The 13,957-nt window shown below is 42.2% G+C and overlaps 1 protein-coding gene across 5 annotated transcripts in view; it reads right to left on the bottom strand.

Annotated features, from left to right (window-relative positions):
* Positions 1-964: 964 nt before the first annotated feature.
* ACSL5 (acyl-CoA synthetase long chain family member 5) overlaps positions 965-13,957 on the bottom strand; it is a 43,412-nt gene continuing 30,419 nt past the window's right edge. For all 5 annotated transcript variants that reach the window (XM_045438907.1, XM_045438905.1, XM_045438908.1 and 2 more), the window contains 13 exons: positions 13,229-13,302; positions 12,553-12,630; positions 11,044-11,178; positions 8,432-8,566; positions 7,811-7,906; positions 6,198-6,270; positions 5,831-5,919; positions 5,413-5,529; positions 3,760-3,903; positions 3,019-3,120; positions 2,468-2,539; positions 1,959-2,105; positions 965-1,232 (listed from right to left, as the gene is read on the bottom strand). In XM_045438907.1, coding sequence (XP_045294863.1) covers positions 1,965-2,105; positions 2,468-2,539; positions 3,019-3,120; positions 3,760-3,903; positions 5,413-5,529; positions 5,831-5,919; positions 6,198-6,270; positions 7,811-7,906; positions 8,432-8,566; positions 11,044-11,178; positions 12,553-12,630; positions 13,229-13,302 — 1,256 coding nt within the window. In that variant the 3' untranslated portion in view covers positions 965-1,232; positions 1,959-1,964. The remainder of the gene's footprint in view (positions 1,233-1,958; positions 2,106-2,467; positions 2,540-3,018; positions 3,121-3,759; positions 3,904-5,412; positions 5,530-5,830; positions 5,920-6,197; positions 6,271-7,810; positions 7,907-8,431; positions 8,567-11,043; positions 11,179-12,552; positions 12,631-13,228; positions 13,303-13,957) is intronic.

The raw sequence follows: 13,957 nt of genomic DNA, 5'->3' as shown, positions 1-13,957 counted from the left end.
TCTGATACGAATTATTTCCAAGGCAGGGAATTTGAGCTCTGGGGTGGGGGGGGATCAGGCATGTAACAGCACTTGGGAAAGGGCACTTGGGGTCTTGGCAGTGAATAAAACACGACTCTGTCCCATTCTAGTGATAGGTGGGGAGGTGGACAGAGAAGCAAAACATGCATCACATGGAGCCATTGATTATGAAGAAAGCAGGTAAGATGGTCTGATGGAAGGGACCTGAAGCAGTTGAGGGGACAATCATGTGCCTCTGGGAGCAGCTTGCATTTCAAGCAGAGGGAATAGCCAGAACAACAGGCGGGGATGTGCCTGGCATGTTTGAGGAATGGGAAGGCAGCCAGTGTGGTTTAGTTGGAATCAGTGAGTTGGGAGTAGGAGAAGAGGTCAAGGAGGTAATAGGAGCCAGGCCATGGAGGGACCTGTAAGTTAATTCTTGCCTTCCTTTGTTTCAGATACTCAAGAACAGACATTCAGCTTTTCTGGGCTCAGGGTCTAGAAAGACCATCCAGGAACATTCTTCTTACCTCCAGTTAGAGGACAGAAAGGAACACTGTTCAAGTCTACTTAGAACACAACAAAGATGGTAAAAGATGGAATGATGAATTATGTGCTTGGTTGGAGTTGGAACTCGGCTGGTATTTATTTTATCATTCATAGCTGTGGAATGAGAAGGCCTGGTTCTCTAGACATTGCCTTCAGTAGCCACCAATCCTGGTTGCATACAAGAATCACCTAGGGACCTTTTGAAAATCCCAATGCCCAGGCTGTACCCCAGACCATTTCAGTCAGAATCCTTAGGGAGGCACCCAGCCATTATTAGTATCTCTTTAAACCCCTCAGGGAATCCTAGTGTGCAGCCCAGTTTGGGAGCCACTAGCTTACTTGACTGTTAAGCGGTCCTTGCCTAAGGCTGATTCTGATTCTCATCACGGTCCGTGAGGAAACACACCCCACAGTGTAAGTGTTTGCAGTGGTTTATTTTAAAGACTTTACAAGTGGAAGCAACACGTGTTGTCTGAGGGTGAGGTACAGCAGGAACTGGAGTCCAGTAAAGATCAGTCAGTTCCTTCCCAGAAGATAAGCCTGTTGTGAAGGCCTCATGCTTGTCCATAGGCCTTTGTTCCCAGTTCAGGAGGCTTTTCCTCAGTGCTAGCTTCATTTACTGGAAAAGTGCACTTGACATAAGTTTAAACTCCTTCCCCTGTAGCTTCCGGCTCAGCAGCAAACTGTAAAGAACAGATTTAGTCACCAGATACTACTGGAGAGAACACTTCATGAACATTCTTTTTGGACAGGTTACAGGCCCACTTTTTTTTTTTAATTCTCCCCAGTCAGAGATACCAGTAAGTTTAGGAAATGTTCAGTATGATCACACTTCCCTTCTGTTGACAGATGTTAGTGTACACAGAAGTATATAGAAGTTTGTCTCTTAATATTAGTTATAAGAAAAGGTTGATTAAAAATTTCAGTGATTTTGTGGAATCTTTAGAAAACATGAATTACAAACCACTTTTGAGAGCTTACAGGTCTCTTAATTTGAACATCGGAAGGCCTAAGTGTTGGGACTGTCAACAAGTTAGGCTTACTGTAAAACTATAAGGAAGAAGTCATTTTGGCTCTTGAACTAGTGGTCACTTAGGCTAGAGATTGTGGGGGAGGGACAAAGAATGACAAATGGGCCTTGAATAAAGGTATGCTGATAAAAGTAGACCCAAAACCTAAATGTCAGCAATATTTAAGATGGAAAGGAAAAATTTGTTTAGTTCAGGGCTGAGCTTTTACATGATAAGTCTCTCAATATTTTTTAAAAGCCCCAAAACTATGGTTTTTATTAATTTAGTAGGTAAAGTAATAGGAGGGAAGACAAAAAATGAACATAAGATTAGTATTTATCCATAGTGCATACTGCCACAAGGCAGGCTACCACTGAGCCCCGTCCAGCTGCCAAGTACCTTACCCTACTCCTGGATATTTTCATACAGGCTATTGATTTGGGTTTGAAAGTACTTGGCAAGCTCTCCGCGCTTTGCTTTCAATGTTGGGGTCAAGAGCCCATTTTCAATGGAAAATGGGTCTGGATGAAGAAAGATGCTTTTGACCTGGAAGAGAAGATACACACACACACGTTTATTAGTAATTCAGACTCTTCTGCAGAGACTTCTGCGTGCTATGTGAAGAACTTTATAAAAGTGGGGTTGATGAAGTAAGGATAAAGACAACAGTAATGCATGCCCATTCCCAAACTGATAATTTGGGAAACGAGAGGGGAGAACGGATAATTGACAGCAAAAAGGACTCTACAAGCAACTATAAAAAGTCACTGCCATTTGTATTTAATGCATTAATGGTACAAAATCTCAAATCAATTCCTTAGGAACTACATTAAAACCCCATTATAAATGCAAACTTTAGAACTTTCTAGTATGACTTGAGATAACTAGACAACCTCAGTAGTACATACCTGTTCAAAGGATTTAAGACCATTGTCTCTCCCAATTTTCTGTAAGTCTTCTAAAATGGCTTTATTTATAACCTAAGAAGAGAAAACAAGCTTAAAGCATGGCTATTTGAAAAAGAGACCACAAGAAAGGCTAAGCGTGAACCAACTCAAAATGCCTACAAAAGGTTATCAGGGTAAAAGCAGGATATAGGTGTATGTATGTACAAGCACATTTTATGCTTAATAATGCTCAAAAGACTAATGAGAAGGAAAGGCAAATCTAAATGTTAGCAGATTTTCTCTGGATGGTATTTTTTGATTCTCTATTCTCCACATTCATACTTTAAAAAGAATAGAGGGTTTTTGTTGTCGTTTGTTTTTAACGCCCCATCCCATCCTATCCTCCTATCTAATAAAACCAGTCAATTTCAGCTACAGCCACCTATCCTAAGTTCAAGAACAGCCAGTTCTTCCAGAGAGGATGGCATCATTGGTGCCTGAGTTGGTGGGGCCTTTACTCTCCCACGGTGGGCCCTGTGGGTATGCATAGAACTTTCTTAAGCAAGACTTACTTGGTTTTTGCACAGTTCTTCAAGGGAGCCTTTAACCCCAAGTTTGGCTACAAAGGAGGGCAGCGCTTCTGGGTCAGGAACCACCACTCCCACTAAGGAGGACTGTGGAAGGCAAACCAGGAACAAGAACACGTGAGAGCTAGGATAGCGGTGTCCCACAGTGGATGACAACAGCAGGATTATATCTTTGTAATAGATACTTCCCAAGACCTCAGCTCAATATAGTGTCCAACTCTTTTCTCACCATACATTTAAAACCTTCATGGAACTCTGATCCCATTTTCCTACTCAATATCTTTTTACAAAAATGTTCTATTCGATATTGATTACTCAAAAAGAAACAGTGTTCAGCCTGAAGCCTAAAGCATCTCTGGCCTCTTTGCCAACTCTTGCCCACTCCCCAAAAGCTAAGTTTACGCACGGTATATATAGTTTGTAGCTCTAGAGGAACTCCCACTGTAGTGGGAACTAAGTGTGACATGGGGCTGTTTCTTATCAAATGACTACCCATTGGTGTAACCATGACAACAGATGCCATCTGTTTACAGATGCCATCATAGTTACACCATTTTTGTTTTTTACATTGTATTGCCTTATTTGAGGGTTGAACTGTGGCTTCATTTCTTCGGTTTTATAAACTCAAATCTTTTCATCCTAAACCCATTTATACAGATTTCCTGTAGCTACAAGAACCGGCATGGCCTGTGCCTGAAAATGGCTAATGTTAAAACAGTATTTTACCCGTAAGCTATCCCCGTGCACAAAAACTTGCAACACCGGACTACTCCTGATGTAGATATTTTCTATCTTCTCTGGAGCAATGTATTCTCCTTGGGCCAGCTTGAAAATGTTCTTTTTACGGTCAATGATCTTCAGAGTTCCATTCTATACGAAACAGAAAACAGCATCAGTGTTTTGAGCCCTAGAAACGATGTCAGTGTAGAGGCGGAAGAAGTCACAGGTATTTTCCTTCTACATCGTGACTTCGCTACAGACTTTTGAGCAAGCTTTCATTTCTCTTTTTTGGCTTTGGGGAAAGGGGAGGGGAGCAGCTTCCAGCAATAACCTATAGTGTTATGTCCTTGTGGAGGGTCCACGTGCAACCTCGGAAAACATCCCCAGGACCTGCTGAAGTTGTGTAAATGGTTGCCTCATCTAATGAAGAAGCTTTGCAGCTGTGAGTTTCCAAATAACGTAATTTCCAATTATTCCATTTCCAGAACTCTCAGGAATAGGGAAGGACTTATCTTTTTAAAACAAATTTTTTTTTTAATTTTTTTTTCAACGTTTATTTATTTTTGGGGGGACAGAGAGAGACAGAGCATGAACGGGGGAGGGGCAGAGAGAGAGGGAGACACAGAATCGGAAACAGGCTCCAGGCTCTGAGCCATCAGCCCAGAGCCTGACGCGGGGCTCGAACTCACGGACCGCGAGATCGTGACCTGGCTGAAGTCGGACGCTTAACCGACTGCGCCACCCAGGCGCCCCACAAATTTTTTTTTAAATGTGTATTCATTTTCGAGAGAGAGACAGAGCATGAGCGGGGAAGGGGCAGAGAGAGGGAGATACAGAATTTGAAGCAGGCTCCAGGCTCTGGGCTGTCAGTACAGAGCCCAACTCAGGGCTTGAACCCACAAACTGGGAGATCGTGACCTGAGCCAAAGTTGGATGCTTAACCAACTGAGCCACCCAGGCACCCTGTGGGAAGGAGTTATCTTTCTTAAGACTTTTGAATTAGTTAGATCTCCCCCTCCTTGACTCCCTTCCATATATCCCTCCTGTTAGATCCTGGAGCAGGCTAAGATAGCTTCATGGTGCTAATCAAGTCAATTATTGTGCTTTGTGAGACTGAAGCAGGGCTGGCGAAGGCTCTCTGACCAGCCACCAGAGGTCATATGCAGCTTCATTTCTCTGAGCTTATTGGCCTGAGGAGCTTAGGGTCTTAGGGATTTAAATTGTAGAACTGGGCAAGTGGCAAATACAATCCACATGATCACACTCTAAGTAGGACAATAGACTGAACCAACCATGGAACCATCAAGGAGGTTGACTCCAGAAATTAGCCATCAAGTCAGCCTAATAGACATCATCTGGAAGTGACTAATAAGGCTCAGCCTTCGGTAGTGTGGGGACTTTCTCAGAATTATATTTTTGGTCCATGGGAGAGGTGGGTCTAGAACAACAGATCTCCCACCTGCCAGCCTAGGTTTTTCAACTGTATTTTCTTCTCTTTATAGTATGAGGATGCCACAAACCGGGTAGGATTCAGACATAACTCCTCTAAGCTGCCCCGGCTGATTAATCTACTCATATCTCTGCCTGTCTAGCTTATAAGCAGGTAGTTCTCTTCAGTCCAACGACAGAGGCTCCTGGCAATTTTGAAGAAGCACCCACCGGGAGCCAACGACCAATGTCTCCTGTGTGAAGCCAGCCGTCCTCATCCAGAACCTCCTTGGTCTTCTCAGGGTCCTTCAGGTATCCTTGGAATACATTGCTGCCCTTGATGCAGATCTGCACATAAGACAGCACAAGCTGGTAACAGTGGGAAAGGCTGCAACTCCCAGCAGAGGCACTTCACAAAACGCCTGCTCCCACCTCCAATCATTTGATGGTTTCCACTACAGCGTGAAGACCACCAAATTTTACTCCCTGTTGTAGGGGATAGGAAAGTGAGACTCAGAGATGTCCATTTCCTTGGTCAAGATCTCAAGTCAAACCCAAGTCTCCTCCTCCTCACAGTTGTGTGCTCTTTTTGACATGAACAGATTTACTATGGATGTCTGGGCATGACTACAGAGCACAACCTACCCACCTCTCCTTCACTGTTCACTGAAAAGTAGTTCATGTCAGGCACATCTTCTAGCTTCACATGATTGCAAGCCAGGGGGACTCCGACGTGGCCTAGAAAACACCACCTTGAATCAGCTGGGAAACCATGAAACAGTGATAATGTCCAGGAATGTTTCTGACTTATTTATGGATTGACTCTAAAACAAGAAAACTGAAAAGTCATCCAGTGCCAATGCTGGATAGCCAAGATAGAAAGGTCTGGACTGAAACTTGAGTTTGGCATTTGCCACATTTGTCCAAAGCACTGAGGTTATCTAACTCAAGCCCTAGTTCCTTTAGAACCCTCCTGCCAACAACTGCATCTCCCACCCAGTAGGTGGAGAACCTACCTGATGTCCAGTCTCCAGGTAATGTAAATGTACAGCCAGCAGAACATTCTGTTTGGCCATAAGCTTCAAACACCTGGGGAAACCAAAGAAGGGTTTGAGAACTTACTCAAGAGAAAGCATGAGGTGGCAATACCCTGTGGAAAGACATGAGGAAGGCAAGGTCTCTGAGGCTTGGTGTCCTAACACCTTCAATCTGCTGGTCGGGGGCAAACAAGCACATAAGCTACTGCACTGGGGTGGGGTGGGAGGGGGCAGTGAGGGGGCCTGTGATAGGCAGATTTTGTAGAGATGGAGAAGAGGGCATTTCCAGGAAGGGTGTGACAATAGGACCTACGTATCTGTTGGTTTTAGGGGCTGAGGGAAATGAAGTCATTAAGAATGGCCAAGAGGGTGCTAATTTGAAAGAGTAGATGACCTCTAGCCTTGGCCATCAATTAGAATCATTTTTGATGGTGGTTGTATACAGAAGGGGACACTATGAGGACACAATGTTTCATTCGTGCCATGAATGTTGGTCAGATGGATGAACTAATTAGCTATTTGGGGGAAAAGAGAGAGAGAGAATGTCTACACCCAAGCACTTGTACTAAGTTCCAGATGGAACACAGGCTTAATTAGGAAAAAGTAAAACCATGAGATTATCAGAAAATAGGAATGAAAGCAGTCTTATGAAATACTGGAGTTAGGAAGTCCTATCTAAGCAATTCAAAAACCACAAATAGAAAAGATGAATCAGTTTGGTTATGTAAACATTTGAAACTTTCATATAGCAATACACAAGGCAAAAAGATGAGACTAGGAAAAACATTCACAAAAAAACAAATATTACTATATGAACTCTTAGAAGCAATGTGAAAGAGAACTTTATTATCCATTGGCCATTTTTCTAAAAGAAAATAATACAGTAATTCCTGGAAGAAATACAAGTGCCATTAAGTGATAGAAAAGATGTTCAGTGTTAATAAAAGAAATAGAACTGCAATGAGACTTTTCACACTGCTTGGCTAAGCTTTAAATGACTGGGAAAGCCTGACAATGGCAAGAATGTGGGGGAAATAAGATCTCGTGCATTATTTACAGGAATGTATAAAAAAGACAAGATCTTTCTGGAGGGAAGTGTGATAATCTACATTCACATGTGGGGAAAAAAAAAAACAAACCATATATTTTGACCCAGTAGTCCCTACTTACAGGCATTTAATACCCTAAATTGGTATTTGCATCAATACTAAAGGATACACAAGTATCCTTATCAGTTCATTGATTATAACAGTGAAAAAATAGCGACTTAAATGTCCATCCATAGGAGACTAGTTACTTAGGTACATCCAATAAACTAATACAAAAACATTAAAATGATGTTGGTCTTTATTTGACCAGGACCAATGTTGATGGGGCACTGTTTAACAAGTATTTTAAAACTGATGCCAGTTTATGTAAAGGTATGTATGTATGTATACAGATGCATAAAGAGAAGGCTATTTTCTCTTGACTTTGAGATTTTTGGTGACACTCTCTTTGGTGCTTTTCAGTTGCATTTTCATTTTTAAAAGAGTGAGCTTTTTGTGTGCACAAGTGAAATAGGCTATTTTCAAAGAAGGTGCTTGGCTTACCGGACATCCTATTGCCGCCCGGAGGAACATCAAAACTGGGCTGGAGATGGGGGCAGCTCCAGTGACCATGATGCTAACCCTCCCGCCAAGGCTGTCCTGTTCAGGAGAAACAAAAGAGCTGCTGAAACCTATGCCCTTGGCTTCAGTTTCTTCCACTGCAAAATGGGTAGAACAGCCTACCCAGTGTTTTTATAAGAGTTAAACTAGTTAATTTACAAAGCACTTACACTAGGGCATGCCATTGAGGAAAAGCACTTAAAATGTTAGCTTTTATTGTCACTTACATCCCTAGCTGAGACTAGACTTGCAAGTTTTTAAAAATTTCCTCAGATGATTGATATTCCCAGACCCTTCACATTACTTATAATCTCAACAGACCACCCAAGGGAATAAGACTGTGTGCCAAAACCTAAGAAAATCCATTTTCTACTTTTTGACCAATTTCCTTTAATGACAAAGTTGTCCCAGAGAGACCTCACCTCAAAAGGGGAGTAAACCCAGTAAGTGTGAAAGGATATTCCATTAAAGAGACACTCAGCCATCAGAGAAAAAGCAAAGTATGATAAGCTAGCAGGAAGCCCAGATATTTGCCTGGCTCTGTCCTGTACCCAACCAACCTACCTGGATCTTTCCAAAGATGAGCTTGTCCCAGAAACTGTCACGCCTGATGATACCCTTTTTTACTTCACTGAATTTACAGGAAACAGCCAGGTTCAACAAGAACTTCTTCAAGGGTGTCTTGGCTTCATTGTGTACCTGGAAAATGATAGTTCCTCTTAGTTGGAAACCTACTGGAGATACTCACCAACGCCATTCACCGGTGAGCAAAAGATAGTGCCTTCTTCATACAGAAGTGACTTTCATGTCATGAACTGCGTTGCTAAATAATGATGATTCCAGAGAATTAGGGCCACACTAAGAAATAAGTGCACTGAGTGTATAGGTACAGAATTCCAGCTCCTCCAGATTCCTTGTCCTTGGCAAACAACTTTGACAGCTGAAATAAGCGTGTCCTCAAAATGTTGTCAACATCTGCCTACCAAATCACCTGGGGGTACTAGATAAAAAACAGCTCAATGGGCAACACCTTTAGGGCTTTGATTTAATAGATCAAAGAAAGGCCTAGGAATCTCTCCCTCCTATCTCTCCCTCCCCTTGCCCTATAATGCTTATATACATTAAATATGGAAAAATACCACTCTTCTCTGTAACTAAAGTTTGTTTAACCACACCATACAAAACCCAACAGATTTTTCTATTTATTCATTCCCTTTGGACTTAATTATGGCACCATTTTACCAGCTCATTATTTCCCTAGACTCCCTTACTCTTGCCTCACTGTGACTAATCTATAAACCAGGTACCTGCCAAAGGAGAGCTTCAAGTACAACTCGAAGAAATCCCCTTACTTCCAAAATGAAATCCTGAACCCCATATTCTGGCCTTCAGGACTCCATCCTACCAGAAGTCAGATTCAAGGAAATCAAAGTTCTTTTCCAGTTCAGAATTGGAAGAGAACTCTCTAGCCATCTTCCATATTTACACTTCCATTTCTAAGCCTTTAGCTAAATAGAGCTATTCATCCTTAGCCCCTAATGCCAACTGTGCTGTAGGTTCTAGGCATCTACTTATGCCTATACCATCATTTTGTCAATATCTCACCACCTCTCTCTGAGATCTACGCTCAAATGTTGCCAGCATCCTGTCATTCCTGATACCTCTTTCAACCTTAAGAGATTTATCTTCATCATTCACAAGGCAACTTCCTCCTAATATATCACTGACAGAGGCTGGAATTTGTAGTCACACTAATAAAGTCCTTCATTTTTAAAATAAGTTGCAGAGTAAGCTGTGTGTTTAGTATTACCATATCATTAAAAAACTATCAAAAGTAAAAATGTCTAATAACATGAACCAAAACCATAACAGCCGCCAAATCTAATAATTCCGTAGCATGCTGACAGCTGCTAGGGTTGTTAACAATTCTGTTAAAACTAGCACTTTCAATATTCAGGGGTCATCTGTGTGCTAGAATGCTGCCTGCCCCATCACCAAAGCCCCAGGGTAGTACTGAGATTCACAGGTGTGAAGGGGAATGCTAGAATCTCAGGGGTGGAGTCCAAAGCATGTGCAGAGTGGCCATGTGTTATTTCCTCGGGGATCCCATGTCTATGGAATTGTGAGATGATCAAATATCTGATTAAGAGCCTGGACTATATTACTATATTGCCTGGGTTCAAATCCCAGTTCCAAGGACTCCCTGGAAAAGTTAGACAATCCAAGACTTGGGTGAGAAACACAAAAGATAAGCTTGGGACATGTTATGGGGAGTTATGTCAAAAGGACACATGAAGAACTTGATTGGGCTCCCAATTTCGATGGTGGGACAATTTGAACATCAGAAAGAATGACTGAGATGGATTAAGCATACAACTATGCAAATCACAAGTTCAAAATATTACAAATGAAAAATCTTGGTCATTTCTGAAGATCTCTGGGACACCAATTCATTATTCTAAAGATTGATAAATAAAGGGAAAGAACACTTGTCACATCTTTTTAGAAGAATCTCAGCTAATGAATGCAGGAGAAATGATTAAATTGAATTAGAAAAATCACCGTGTTGTAAAGTCTAATGAAAAATAGAGCAGCGATCAATGACAACTAACTACTATGTGACAGTTTGATTCTGGCCCAAACCCTTATTGGTTATGATTCTGGCCAGGTTTTTTGTTTTTTTTTTTTTTTCTTTTCTTTCTTCCTCCTCTCCCCTCCCCAAGGCTCAGTCTCCTCAGCTGGAAGTTGGGAATAGTAAGTGTGGATGGGATTTCCTGTGTTTTTGCAAGGATTAGATAGTGGAATGCATATGAAATGTTGCCCATGGGCCTGGTACCTCAGCAAGAAACTCAAGAGCCTGTAGGCATTATGAAACCAGAGTAACAACTCCTCAATAAGTCAGCTTAATTTTGAGGAGCTCCCTAAGTCCCTGACTTGAGCTCTTTCTCCAGATCTGGTCCAAACGATCTTATCCACATGAAAGGAGTTTTCATTTATTGTGTTTTTTCACAGTTGCATTTGTGAATGTGGCTATTAGGTGGATGCTCACGGGGAGTAGGGGGCGTATGTGGGAAAACTTTCTTAGCAACGTAAAGTTCCTAAAAACCTTAGTCAGGCCTAAGCCACAGACCGTTCCTTCATCTCCAGGGCAAGCCCCACAGAAGCAAGGTTGGCACCTTATCGTAGATTCTGTTGAGTAGTCGAGGCACAGAAGGAAACACTGTGGGCTTCAGAGTTTTCAGGTCATCAGGAAGCAACCGAATATCTCCTTGGAAGAAACCGACTTTGGCACCACAACAGTACACGATAGTCTAAAAGCAAAACCAAAGAGCAGGGCTCAGAGCCAAAGGCCCACTTCATGGTGGCGGGAGGGGGGCTGTCTTGGGCAGAATTGAGGAACTAGGTTGCCATCCACAGGCACTTTTCTCTGTACAGCACCCTCCCCACAAATTTCAGATACCCAGAACTCTGAGAGCCTGTGCCCAAGACAGGTTGCAGACTCATTTCTGCTGAGGTGGCAGGACAGGGAAGACAGACCGTGAGATGGAGGGCCCACCCTATTCCACCTGTAGCTCTGAGTGACAGTTCGAGACACTGTCCTTTGTAAGAGACCGTCCATCATGTAGCAATAAGAAAAACCCTGCCACTGAAACCAGAACACGCCTACAGTTGGAAGACTATCTCAATGTCGGAGGTGTTAGAATGTGAAAAAGTATGCTTATTAGAGTTCATATTTTATTAATCAGATGCCAATACTTTAGCCCAAGGAACTGAATTGTTCATTTTGGCATTTCATGCACAACAGATAAACTGGTTGAAGAGGTATTTAAGTGAGTAGCAGCGAGGGGATTTTCCATCCATACTACCGCATGTGTTTTGGGAAGGCCAGCACTATTTTCCATTCTCAAATCAGCCCCAGAATTGCCTGACAAGCCTGGAGTCCACTGACAGAAAGGCAGCTCTCTGGCATTCATATGATCCTAACTGGCTCTACCTTGACACATACTGAACATCTTACCCGGATCAAATGTTCCTTCTCTGCACCTTTGTGGGAAACTTCCTTTTCTCTAACCCTAGGTCTTTTTTTTTTTTTAATTTTTAATGTTTATTTATTTTTGAGAGAGAGAGAGAGAGACATAGAGCATGAGTGGGGGAGGGGCAGAGAGAGAGACACACACACACACACAGAATCCAAAGCAGGCTCCAGGTTCTGAGCTGTCAGCACAGAGCCCGATGCGGGGCTCACCCCCACAAACCGTGAGATCACGACCTGAGCCGAAGTCGAACACTCAACTGACTGAGCCACCCAGGTGCCCCTAACCCTAGATCTTTTAAAAAAATTCTAACCAAAATAAAATGTAAAGGAAGAAACAATATTCCTATCCCAAAATAGAATTGAGAGCAGATAGTAAGCTCCTGGCTATGACGTCACTGGACTCACAGGCCCCTGGGTAAAGGCAGGAGCAACCATTAATTCTGCTGGACATACATAGACACAACTAGAAAGGCTTGCAGCAAGTGAAGTGTAAATGCCAGGGTTAGGACTCAACTGTACCAGCTCCCTGTGTGCTTCTTTCCAATTAGAGAAAGGACCACAAATGTTGTGTAGCTGCCTTTGAAATAAACATGGAACTACTAATCAAGACTGCCTTTTCACATACGTGGTAGGAACATAGGTCACTCACCTGTACAATCCTCTCAAACATGTGAGCCAAGGGGAGGTAGGAAATGGACACATCCTCAGTGGTGGGCTTGAAAATACACTATAGATCAGAACAAGAAAGAGATACCATTGGATTAGTGCTAACTTTCTATTCTAGAGGAGATTTAAAAGCAGCTCCTATTAATTACAGTTAATAATACTGTGTTGCAGATTTGAAAGTTGTTAAGTGAGTAGATCTGAAAAGTTCTCATCACAAGAAAAAAAACTATGTGTGTTGATGGACTTGGAATTTATCACAGGGACCGTTTTGCAGTATATACATATATGGAATCACGTTGTACACCTGAAATTAATACGTCAATAATATCTCAACAAAATTTTTTCTTTAATTTTAAAGAAATTGCCAGGATTGCCACACATAGTTGCACAGGTTGTGCACTGTATGACTGAAGTTAAGGTGCTCCTTAACTTCACTGAGTGTAGATACATGCAGTGATTCTAAGAGACCAAGGCTGGAAAATGCACAGTCCTCTGGACAAAGATGCACCAGTATTTGTCCACACTGATTCATTGTCAGGCCTTTAACGTGGCTTTTGGTTTTGTTTTGTTTTTTGTCTCTGCCTCCTCTAACATCAAGATTAAAATCTTATGACAGATTTACATTTTAATGAATACCTCTTTTTAAATTGACCACTGACCTCCATACATTTGAGGAAAGCAGAACTGTTTGCAACAATATTTTCATGGGTCAACATGGCTCCTTTAGGGTCACCTGTAGGAAATAGGACATGGAAAAAAAGACCCTTCAAATAACTAATAGGTAGACTTTGGTTGTGAAATAAGAAGCTGCATTCAAATGGTTCTGTTCCAGAGAGTCAAGAGCTTCTCTGATCACCGTGTCTTTTTATGAATGGTATAGGACTCCGTTTATGAATGATTAATGCACCCAGAGACACTACTGCTGACAACATTGCTAGACTTCTACTACCACAGAGGGTACAGCCACAATCTCACACTGCAACAGTCGAAAATAAAACTCCAGGTGACCCCCACCCCCCAATCTTGCACTCTTCTCATGTTTAAGACTTCAGACCTAACTATATTTCCTAACTATCACATTACAAACTGGCACATGGGGCCATATCTAAATCTACTCGGAGTTATAACAGATAAGTAGATTCAGGGGTAGGGATGGGCACACACTGATCTGTGTAGAACTATCCCTGAGTCACCTTGATTGAAACCATTCTGGTGGTGTCAAGTTGAGAGAGTGGTGGTTGGGGAAGAAAATTGACTCTGATGCCATCTGTATGGTTCCTGAAGTCCATAGCATGGAAAAACCTCCCGGTGTGTTCCATGAAGTTTACTTGCTTATACTTACATTTTTCCATGTGGGCATCCATACTCAAAACTTAGGTTGTATGACC

Source organism: Leopardus geoffroyi, chromosome D2 (genome assembly GCF_018350155.1).
Source record: "Leopardus geoffroyi isolate Oge1 chromosome D2, O.geoffroyi_Oge1_pat1.0, whole genome shotgun sequence".
In the NCBI taxonomy this organism is placed as follows: Eukaryota; Metazoa; Chordata; class Mammalia; order Carnivora; family Felidae; genus Leopardus; species Leopardus geoffroyi.
The sequence above is the reverse complement of the archived record's forward strand: the minus strand, read 5'-3'. Positions and strand labels throughout refer to the sequence as shown.